The 12171-nt window shown below is 40.8% G+C and overlaps 1 protein-coding gene and 1 pseudogene across 2 annotated transcripts in view; one reads left to right on the forward strand and one right to left on the reverse strand.

The window, feature by feature from the left end:
* Positions 1-922: 922 nt before the first annotated feature.
* The window catches only part of LOC128564988 (L-lactate dehydrogenase C chain), a 38798-nt gene continuing 27549 nt past the window's right edge, over positions 923-12171 (reverse strand). Inside the window, exons 6-7 of the mRNA XM_053561145.1 lie at positions 4652-4775; positions 923-1176 (exon numbers count right to left, since the gene is read on the reverse strand). Coding sequence (XP_053417120.1) covers positions 1012-1176; positions 4652-4775 — 289 coding nt within the window. The 3' untranslated portion in view covers positions 923-1011. The remainder of the gene's footprint in view (positions 1177-4651; positions 4776-12171) is intronic.
* Positions 5572-7220, forward strand: LOC128564989 (60S ribosomal protein L7-like; annotated as a pseudogene). Its single transcript, XR_008374190.1, has 2 exons — positions 5572-6124; positions 6958-7220. The product of XR_008374190.1 is annotated as a 60S ribosomal protein L7-like (transcript).

Consider the following 12171-nt stretch of genomic DNA (forward strand, 5'->3'; position numbering starts at 1 on the left):
ATTTTCTTTCTGATATATATGATCACAAAAATAAGTATTAAGGCACTGTGGCCCATGCCTGTAATCCTAGCACTCTGAGAGGTCGAGGCAAATGGATTGCCTGGGCTCAGGAGTTTGAGACCAGCCTGAGCAAAAGCAAGACCCCCTCTCTACAAAAAAATAGAAAAATTAAGCTGAGCATGGTGGCACAGGCCAGTAGTCCCAGGTACTTGGAATGCTGAGGCAGGAGAAGTGCTTGAGCCCAGAAGTTTAAGGTTGCAGTGAGCTATGATGATGCCACTATACTCTTAAACAGGCAACAGAGTGAGACTCTGTCTCAAAAAAAGTAGTAAGGATTATGCATGAAGCAGATATGTGAAATTAATGAAAAAGCACAAGATGAAATCTCAATACTTCAGGCCAGGTGTGGTGGATAACACCCAGCACTTTGGGAGGCTGAGGTGGGGGGATCCCTTGTGACCAGCCTGGGCCACACAGAAGACTCCATCTCTGCAAAAAACATTTTAAGAATCAGCTAGGTGTGGTGGCACATGCGTGTTGTCCTAGCTACTTGGGAGGCTGGGGCAGGAGGATGGTTCAAACTCCTGAGTACAAGGCTGTAGTAGCTATGATGAGCTGCTGCGCTCCAAGACCCTATCTCTTAAAAAAAAAGAAAGGAAGAAATTTCAATACTAGAAAAGGGTTTGTTTTGTAAAAGGAATTATAAATTCCATATTATAATAAGTTATTATACATATTCTATTTCACCTGAAGGCAACTCTTACATAAATGACCTACCTCACAAGTATAGCTTATACTTGTACAGGTTTGATATCATGTGAATAGAGTTATAAAAGATTCATAAAGAGGAGAAATCTCTTTAACCATTTCTTCTTTCTAATCTTAAGAGACTGGATTTATGCCATAGGTCTCTAATTTTATTTTTTACAGATCAGATAAAAATACTTTAATGATGTAAAATACACAGTCTCCTATCTTCTGTTCTGTAAAACGGTGAAACACTAAAAGGCTTTAAATTACTAGGTCCTTTTGGATATCCCAAAGTGTATTTGCACTCTTCATGAAAAGGGCCTCTTCCTCGGAATTCAAGTTAACTTTCACAACATCTGAGACACCATTCCGACCCAAGACACAAGGGACACTGAGAAAGATTTCTTCTTTTATTCCATATAAGCCCTGAAAGATAAAATGAGATTATTGTTCGGTAACCTGATCTGGAAAAGCAGCAGCTGTGTAAGAGTGTGCCAGACTGAGTATACATACACAAGAGAGCCTATGGTGGTCAACAAGATTCACGTGGAAGGTAGCAGAGTAATTGTAGCGAAAGTGAGAGCTTCTTTATGCCCTGTGATATTGTAGAACTTATATTTAGTGATAAGGAGAACATGCCAGAGGCCTTTAAAAGGACCAAGAAAGGGAACAAGTGAACAAGTGTGGTGGCTCACGCCTGTAATCCTAACACTCTAGGAAGCCAAGGCTGGTTAGGCCAATAGTTCTAGACCAGCCTGAGCAAGAGCAAAGCCCTGCTTCTACAAAAAGTAAAAAACTTAGGCTCAGCACTTGTAGCTCAAGGTGCCAGCCACATACACCAGAGCTGGCAGATTTGAATCCAGCCTGGGCCTGCTAAACAATAATGACAACTACAACCAAAAAATGGCCGGGGGTGTGGCGGGCGCCTGTAGTCCCAGCTACTTGGGAGGCTGAGGCAAGAGAATCACTCAAGCCCAGGAGTTGAGGTTGCTATGAGCTGTGATGCCACGGCACTCTACCCAAGGGCGGCGGCTTGAGGCTCTGTCTCAAAAAAAAAAAAAAAAAAAAAAAAAGGAAAAAAATCAGCTAGACATGATGGTACACGTCTGTAGTCCCAGATACTCAGGAGGCTGAGATGGGAGGACTGCTTGAGCCCTGAAGTTTGAGGTTGCAATAATCTATGATGATGCCACCATTCTCTGATGTGCCTGGGCAACAGAACAAGACTCTGTCTCAAGGAAAAAACGGACCAAGAAAGGTACAATCAACTTTACCCCTTACCAAGTCATCATTCTGTCCAAGGGAAAGGATACCATGCAGTCCTTCATGATGCCACAGTACCGTTAAAGGACTATGAGATCAAAAAGCCTGTTTGGTGACTGGGAGTCCTAGAGGAGTAGCTGCTTATTTTCCACATCCTCTGCATCCTCAGAAGGGTGGGCAGTATCCCCTGTGTACTCCTCATTGCCCCTTCCAAATTATTAAATCCCTACTCTTGTAAAAACAAAAAATATTATCCCTCTGTTTTTGAGGCTCATTATATTCATTCAGCTCTTCTCCCCTTTCTAATGACTATCTACTAACCTCCCAGTACCTAGTTACTCCACCTCACTCACACAAGATGTTGACACATGCCTTGCAGTCATCCCTATATATCCCGATTTCTGCCATTATCCTTGCTGACTTCATTGTTCATGTGGATAACAACCAATTTTCTTTCTTTTTTTTTTTTTTTTTTTTTTGTAGAGACAGAGTCTCACTTTATGGCCCTCGGTAGAGTGCCGTGGCCTCACACAGCTCACAGCAACCTCCAACTCCTGGGCTTCAGCGATTCCCTTGCCTCAGCCTCCCGAGTAGCTGGGACTACAGGCGCCCGCCACAACGCCCGGCTATTTTTTTGGTTGCAGTTTGGCCGGGGCTGGGTTTGAACCCGCCACCCTCGGTATATGGGGCCAGTGCCTTACCGACTGAGCCACAGGCACTGCCCAACAACCAGTTTTCTTTCTTTCCAGTTTCTTGACTTCCTTAGCTCATAGGACCTTCTCCTCCCACTTCAATTATCCCACTGTGGACCTTGTTATGGGGTCCCTCCATACCCAATTTAGATTCCACGATCTATCATTCTGTAACTCTTTTGCCATATCCTAAACCCCTTTGCCCATTTAATGTTTTAGTTTTTATAAATATTTCTTACATTCTTTATTATTTTTAAAATATTTATTCATATATGTATATATAACGTATATTATACACATATATGTATACACATATACACATATATGTATAATGATCATATATAATATATGTGATCACATTCAAGAGCAAAGTCTTCTATTTGTCTGTGACCTTTTAGGAGAAGATTCAACTCATTTTCGACATGTGTACAAACCAAAGCTGCGTGTACCTCTCTCACAAACTCTTTCTTCCTTCCCATTCCCCAATATCTCTGTCTCTCTCTCTTTTCCTTTTACACTCTGCCAGTAAAACCTAAACCTGAATGAATTCTGCTATCTGCTTTCTCCATTCCTGCACTTAGGTCACTGGATAAAACTATTCAACAAAGTTGATCTTCAGCTTACATTACAAATTAATGGTTACCAACCTCAAATAAACATCCACCCTGATGTAATTCTGCCTTTTAAAAAAATCAGATCTACTTTCCCATTATCTACAAAGACTATTTAAACTCTTCTCAAATCTCTGACTTTCTTATGCCTTCCCTCTCAGTGGACGATTTTCTCTCCTTTCATTAAAAAGATAGAAGGCATCAGATGCTTCCAATGCCAAACTTACTAATCTATATATGTGTCAGTACTCATCCTCTCTGTCACCACCTAACAGAAAGTTGTCCCTCCGTTCTAGGCTAACACTGCTACCTCCAAGAGTGTCCAGCCTTTTTTGTTTTCTGCCACTCATTGGAAGAAGGGTTGCCTTGGGCTACACATTAAATACACATGCACCCCAACGCAAAACTCTTTTATGAATTTCAGAAGCTTGGACTTATCTACCTATTTCTGCTATCTTGAAGGCCCCTCAAATTCAATTTGTCCAAAACTGCAACATGACCTTCAACCTGCTTGCTTCTCTTTAGTATTCCTTTCCTTAGTGAATGAGATTGCCACCTAAGAATGACCTGTCTCTCGCATCCCACTCACTCCATTTCCAAGTCTTATTAATTTTACCTCTTAAATACAATGTATCTCAAATTTGTCCCTTTTCCCTCACCTTTACTACTATCATCCTCTCTATTCTAAGCTACTGCAAAGCCTCTTAACAAGCTTCCCTACATTTACTCTTGTCCCCTTCAAATGTGTTCTCTCCATCACTGCCACAGAAATCTTTTTAACATAAAAATGCCTCATCTCTTGCTTTCCACTGCTCTTAAGATGAGGTCCCACACACCCTTTTTATGAGGTTTGGTGGACTGACCCTGCCTACTTCTCCAGCCTCACAGTGTACTCTTCCCTTTCCTCTCTAAATTTTAGTAACTGAAATTTTTTTCAGATCCTCAAGTGTTAACTCACATCTGCCTGAATCCTCTGCACATGTGTTCCCTCTGCTTGGAATATTAGTCCAGCCTTCAAAATTAATTCCTACTCATTATTTGGGTTAGGCCACATTTTTCTTCCTTAGGAAGTCCTTCCATGCTCCTTCCCCAGAGTAAATTCTCCTGTTGTATATTCTTAGCACTTTGTAGTTTTTTATCACACCATTTGTCACAATTTATCATGTATTTACTTTTGTAATTGTTTTATGAAGTCCATTTCTTTCATTAAACTCTATGGCTCTGTCTTTTTTGTCCACCATTATATCACCTTCAATATCTGTACACTGCCTGGCACAGGGTAGGAACTCAGTAAATACTAATGGAAAGAATAATAGAGATTTAATTTAAGCCTACCTTAACCATAGTGGACACTGGATGCACTTTTCTAAGATTTTTCAAAATTGATCCTGTCAGATCCATGACAGATAGTCCAATAGCCCAAGAGGTATACCCCTTCAGTTTGATAATCTCATAGGCACTACAGTTATATAAAGTTAGAAAATAAAATTCATGAGAAGTCAACTCAGAGAAAACATAATATTCTTCAAACATTCATTTTGAAACAATCTGCATGCCAGTGCTGCACTATTAAAACTTATTAGAGTTTTCTTCTAGAAAAGTTTCTAAACTATTTTCATAAAATTTCACTTTAAGTAAGAATTAATGCACCCTTTCTATTATCATAAAGACAGAAGACTAGGACATATGTGCCACTCAACATGAAATATTTTTGTGTTGTTGCTCAAATATCCAAACATAGAAACTGATTACTTGTAAGTTGCCATATATACATTAGCATATCCCCGTTGCCATATATACATTAGCATATCCCCGCAGTAAAGAAAAAAAGAGAAAGAAAGTTACCATATAAATCTCTCTAACCATTTAAAATTGTTACCAAAATGGAAATGTAACTTTATATAGTTTTAAGCCATGTAAAACTATTTTTCCTAAAAATTTAGGATTAAATCAATAATGGATATGGAAAAATGGCCATGATATATTTTCAAAGAAACAAGAACAGTCCTAAATGCTAGGCATTTCTTATTTCTGGCTTGCAAAAAATATAATTTTTTTTAATTTGATAGGGACTTACTCTGTCTCCCAGGCTATAGTGTAGGGGTGGGACTCATAGCTCATTGCTATCAGTTTGAGGCTCCAGTGATCTTCCCACCTCAGCATCCCCAGTCTTCCATAGGGGTGACTACAAGCATGTACCACCATACCTGGATAATGTTTTTTCTTTTTCTTTTAGAAAAGGGGTCTCAGCTCTTTTTCCAGCTGGAACCATGGAGGGTGTTGAAGAGAAGAAAAAGAAGGTTCCTGCTATGCCAGAAACCCTTAAGAAAAAGCGAAAGAACTTCACAGAGCTGAAGATCAAGCATCTGAGAAAGAAGTGTGCCCAAAAGATGCTTCGAAAGGCAAGGAGGAAGCTTATCTATGAAAAAGCTAAGCATTATCATAAAGAATATAGGCAGATATACAGAACTGAGATTCAGATGGCTAGGATGGCAAGAAAAGCTGGCAACTTCTATGTACCTGCAGAACCAAAATTGGCATTTGTCATCAGGATCAGAGGTATCAATGGTGTGAGTCCAAAAGTCCGAAAAGTGTTGCAGCTTCTTCGCCTTCACCAGATCTTCAATGGAACTTTTGTTAAGCTCAACAAGGCTTCCATTAACATGCTGAGGATTGTAGAACCATATATTGCATGGAGGTACCCAAATCTGAAGTCAGTAAATGAGCTAATCCACAAGCGTGGTTATGGCAAAATCAATAAGAAATGAATTGCACTAACTGATAACAGTTTGATTGTGCGATCTCTTGGTAGGTCTGCATGGTGGAGGAAAACCATGCATATTTATATCAAGGTGGTAATTTTGTGGCACCTTGTGGTCCTGCTTCACATACTCCCTATAACCCTTGAGTAAGCCAAAAGAAAACATAAGGTGTCTTATGTGTCCCTCTTTGTTTACTCCTTTTTTTTTTTTAAAGACAGTTTCATTCTGTCCTCCAGGCTAGAGATCTGTGGTGATTGTCATATTTCACAGCAACCTCTAACTCTTGAGTTCAAGCAATCTTTTTGCCTTAGCCTCCTGAGTAGCTGGGACTACAGGTACCCACTACTACACCTGGCTAGTTTTTTTTTTTTTTTTGAGATAAGAGTCAGTATGTCGCCCTCGGTAAAGTGCCGTGGCGGCACAGCTCACTTAAGCAACCTCAAATTCTTGGGCTTAAGTGATTCTCTTTCCTCAGACTCCCAAGTAGCTGGGACTTGGGAGTCTGGCACCTGCCATAATTCCCAGCTATTTTTTGGTTGTAGTTGTTTTTTGGCAGGCCTGGGCTGTATTTGAACCCACCAGCTCTGTTGTATGTGGCTGGTGCCCTAGCCACTGAGCTACAGGTGCTGAGCCACCTGGCTACTTTTTAGTAGAGACAGTGTCTTCCTTTTGAGGCTGGTCTCACATTCCTGAGCTCAAGCAATCCATCTGCCTTAGCCTACCAAAGTGCTAGGATTGCAGGTGTAAGCCACTGCACCTGGCCTCTTTACTCTTCAATTGCTTTTGTCTCACAATTTATAATTGTTACATGCCTTAAAATGTAATAATTTTAAAACTTTTTTCAATTTTAATTATCTGAAGTAACTTTAAAATGTTTAGGTAAATATGGCATCATCTGCATGGATGATCTGATTCACGAGATCTATACCATTGGAAAACGCTTCAAAGAAGCAAATAACTTCTTGTGGCCCTTTAAGTTATCATCTCCATGGGGGGGGGAATGAAGAAAAAAACAACCCACTTTGTAGAAGGTGGAGATGCTGAAGATCAAATCAATAGGCTTATTAGAAGAATGAACTAAGGTGAGAACATTCTGAGAGTTCTCTTGATTCCCAAGTAAAAGTGACAATCTTAAATACTTAGTAAATATAGATGAGACTGGTTAAATTTTAATTTTTTTCATGGGGAGGGGGAGAATCAAACATTATAGTGGGTTACTTCTTTGAAGACATTCTAGAAAAGCCTACATGTATACATATACACATACACTTGGGCTATTTAAAAATTGAAATTGGGTATCCTTAAAAACTCAATGCTATTTTCTTGTAACTGATTTATATTAATCATGGGGTGTTATGGGGTCTGTATAATGGGTATGTTTTTTTCCTTTCAGGTATCTGCCCTGATTGTTTTTGTAATCTGGTCAGTTAATAAACAGTGACTGGTTCCAATTTGAAAAAAAAAAAAAGAAAAGAAAAGAGGTCTCACTATGTTGCCCATGCCAGTCTTGAACACCTGGCCATGAGAGCCCCTCCAGCCCTAGCTTCTCAAAAGTGCTGGGATCACAAGCATGAGCTACCACACCCCAGTCTGAAACATAAAATTTTATACAAGCTTTAGAACTGTATCAATCTACCAAGTTATTAACAGTGTTTATTTCTGAATAACAGTGAGTGGCAGATTTACAGATGAACCTTCTTTTTTTTTAATTTTTCAAAAGCAATTAAGGTAAAAACAGGTGAGCTTTCTTTCTGCTCTTCTCAATTTTCTTATTTTCTACTATGTATTAAATATTTGTATCACCACCAATAGAGGTCTCAAGTTTGGCTTGACAGTCAAACTGACAGGACAAAGAAAATGTTTGTTTGTTTTGGGTTTTTGTTTGTTTGTTTTTGAGGCAGAGTCATACTCTTGATGCCCTGGGTAGAGTGCCATGTTATCATCAGAACTCACAATAACGTCAAGCTCCTGGGCTTGAGCAATCCTCTTGCCTTAGCCTCCTGAGTAGTTGGGACTGTGGGTGCCTGCCATGACTCCCAGGTAGTGTTTTCTCTTTTTAGTAGAGATGGGCTCTCACTCTTGCTCAGGCTGGTCTCAAACTCCTGAGGTTCAGACAATCCACCTGCCTCAGCCTCCCAGAGTACTAGGATTACATATGTGAGCCACTGTGCCTGACTGACAAAGAGATTTTAATTTCCCACTAAGTTTATTTAGTAAAAGGATACAGGAGCCACATGCAGTGGCTCACACCTATAATCCTAGCACTTTGGGAGGGTGAGGAGGATTTTTTGATGCCAGGAGTTGAAGACCAGCCTGGTTAACACAGTGAGATGCTATCTCTATAAAAACTAAAAAAAGAGGGCGACGCCCATAGCTCAATGGGTAGGGCACCTGCCACATACACTGGGGCTGGCGGGTTTGAACCCAACACCAGGCCAGCTAAAACAACACTGACAACTGCAACAAAAAAAATAGCCGAGCACTGTGGCAGACGCCTGTAGTCCCAGCTACTTGAGAGGCTGAGGCAAAAGAATTGTTTAAGCCCAAGAGTCTGAAGTTTCTGTGAGCTGTGATGCCACAGCACTCTACCCAGGGCAACAGCTTGAGACTCTGTCTCAAAAAAAAAATAAAAAGAAAAGAAAAAATTTGGCTGGGCACAGTGGCTCACATTTATAATCCTAGCACTCTAGGAGGCTGAGGTGGGCTTGTTTGAAGCCAGGAGTTGGAGAACAGCCTGAGCAAGAATGAGACACCATCTCTACAAAAACCAGAAAACATTAGGATTGCTTGAGCCCAATTGCAGTGAGCTGTGATGACATCATTATACTCTAGCCAGGGCTCTGTCTAAAAAAAAAAAAAAAAAATTAGCTGGGCATGGTGGTGTATCCCTATAGTCCTACCTACAGGCTAAAGTAGGATTGAAACTACAAGGAGCTATGATTGTGCCACTGCACTCCAGCCTGGGCAACAGAGTGAGACCCTGCCTCTAAAAAAGAAAGGAAGGAAGGAAAGGAAAGAAGGAAGGAAATAAACAGAACTGGAAACACAGAATGTATAGCATTATCATTCACATCAGGAGGTCTTACAACTATCCAGACACAATTTTAAAGCCCCCAGACTGCACACATACACTCAGTTGTAAAAGGTAAGGCTGACATGTATATATGGATCACCATAGCACAGAGAAGTTGGGCATGGACTGTGATTTGACTGTCAGTCCAAAACCAGAGCTGTTACTGGAGACCATGCAGATTGGTGGCAAAAGTACTTTTAGACCTCAATTCAACATGGTTACCAAGAATCTGTGGGGTAACTAAAAAAAAAAAGGGAGGCGATTGAGAGCAAGATGGCAGCCGACTAACAGCTTCCCTGCATTTGGGCACTGTGAGTCTGGGGAGATAAGATTCCAGGCATCTCTGGCTGGTGGGATCTTCCTATAATCATCCCTTTGAGGATACAGAGAGTCAGCAAGAGACTTCTAGACCCCAAGATGAGGACAAAAACAGTGGAAAACTGGCAAGTGGTCGCGTGTGTTCGATCAGTCTAATCCCACCAGCAGCTATAAGTACAGTAGCAGCGAGAATGCAAACCAGAAAGGCCTTACCTGTGAACTGTTTTGGTGTTTTTGGACTTGGCACTCAGTTGAACTGCCTTGGGGAGAGCGGACAGCGGAGAATTTTTGGCGTTGTCTAGGGCCCCAGACTGAGCTGCTGAGCCAGACGGAGCTGATAGTGTTTGGCTGTGGGCCTCAGGGAGCCATTGTGAGAGAACTGTCCCGGCAAGCTCTGCCCTCAGGGTGGCAGAGCAAGGATAGGGAGGGAACTAGTAACCTAGTGACTGAGCAGCCTAAGGGCGGGGACTGAGCTGTCTTACAGCCTTAACCCTCAGGAGCAGAGTGAGACCAGTTTTGGCACACTGGGTAAGTGGATAGCCACTTCAGCAGTGATCCAAGCACTTTCCTGGGAAAGCTTCTGCTTAGCAAGTTCAGAAGTTTAAAGTGCCTTTTAAGAAGGCTGAAGAGAGATTTAGGGTGTCTATCCTGTGGGGTTTGAGAAATCAGCGGAGGCCTCCAGTCGTATCAGCATTGTGATTAACATCTCATAGCCCAGAAGACCACCTGTCGGCCAGACAATATTCAACAGGATATACATACTACTTTGTTTTTGTTTTTTTGTTTGTTTTTTGTCTATTTTGATGTTGTTGTTCTTGTTTTGTGTTTTAATTTCAACTTTTTCCATAGAGATTTTTTCTTTTCTTTTTTTTCTTTCTTTTCTTTCTCCATTTTTCTAGCTTAAATACAATTTCCCATTGCTGCCTTTTTCAATAACTAGAACTTCATTTTTGCTAGTGTTTCTACCCCTATTATTTGGTTTTTCACCCAATTTTACCCCATAAAGTTTTCTGTTTGCTTGTTTTGGTTTGATTTATAGCATTTTTCTCTTTCCTCTCTACTTGGTGGAGGTGGGGTACTGTGTCTGATCAGGTTAGCAAAGAGTTGCTGACCTCAAGGGAACCACCCAACCGGGCACCCCCAGGGGTTGGGGTTTTTTTAAGGTTGTGCAAAATACCCTACTGCACACCTATATTGCTCTGTCTCCCTCTTTCTGTGCCAATCTTCTTGTCAATATTCCCTTTTACCCACCCCCTCCCCTTTCTCTATTTTCTCTTCGATCTTTCTTTGTTCCTTTATCCTTTCTTGTTCTTCAGCCTTCTCATCCTTCTGGTCCTGTACCAAAAGGACTCATCAAAACCTTAGTCCACAGGCACGGGAACGTAAAGAGTAAGAGGAAGTGAAAGGAAAATTGGGCAAGAAAACAGATAAAGGAAATCACTCATGAGGAAGAATCAGCAGAAAACTCCACACAACATGAAAAACCAGTCCAGAACAACCCCTCCAAGGGACCATGAGGTAGCTACTGCAGAGGATTCCACATATAAAGAAATGCTAGGAATGACAGAAAGGGAATTTAGAATACACATGATTCGAAAACAATGAAGGAAACTGTTAATAAAGTGGAAAATAACCAAAAGGAAATCCAAAAACAGAATCAAATAAGAGATGAACGATATGAAGAATATAGAAAGGATATAGCAGAGCTGAAGGAACTGAAGCAGTCAATCAGGGAACTTAAAGATGCAATGGAAAGTATCAGCAACAGGTTAGACAATGCAGACGAAAGAATTTCAGAGGTTAAGGACAAAGTTCTTGAGATAACTCAGATAGTAAAAGAGGCAGAAAAGAAGAGAGAGAAAGCAGAACGTTCACTGGTAGAATTATGGGACTTTATGAAGTGTTCCAACATACAAGTTATAGGAATCCCAGAAGGGGAAGAAGAATGCCCCAGAGGAATGGAAGCCATACTAGAGAATATTATAAAAGAAAATTTCCCAAATATCACCAAAGATTCTGACACACTGCTTTCAGAGGGATATCGGACCCCAGGTCGCCTCAACTCTAACCAAGCTTCTCCAAGACACATTGTGATGAACCTGTCCAAAGTCAAGACAAAAGAAAAGATTCTGCAAGCTGCCAGGAGTAAGCGCCAGTTGACCTACGGGGCAAATCCATCAGAGTGACCGCAGACTTCTCTAATGAAACTTTCCAAGCAAGAAGACAATGGTCATCTACCTTTAATCTACTTAAACAGAACAATTTACAGCCCAGAATTCTGTACCCTGCTAAGCTAAGCTTTAAAATTGATGGAGAAATCAAATCATTTACGGATATACAAACATTGAGGAAATTCGCCACAACAAGACCAGCTCTACAGGAAATACTTCAACCTGTTCTGCACACTGACCACCACAATGGATCAGCAGCAAAGTAAGAACTCAGAAATTAAAGGACAGAACCTAACCTCCACACTGATGCAAAAGATAAAACTAAGCAATGGACTCTCACCAAATAAGACGAATAGAATAATACCACACTTATCAATTATCTCAATAAATGTTAATGGCTCGAATTCCCCACTGAAGAGACATAGATTGGCTGACTGGATTAAAAAACACAAGCCATCCATTTGCTATCTGCAAGAAACACACCTGGCTTCAAAAGACAAATTAAAACTCTGAGTCAAGGGTTAGAAGACA

This window comes from Nycticebus coucang, chromosome 14, assembly GCF_027406575.1.
Source record: "Nycticebus coucang isolate mNycCou1 chromosome 14, mNycCou1.pri, whole genome shotgun sequence".
Taxonomy (NCBI): domain Eukaryota; kingdom Metazoa; phylum Chordata; class Mammalia; order Primates; family Lorisidae; genus Nycticebus; species Nycticebus coucang.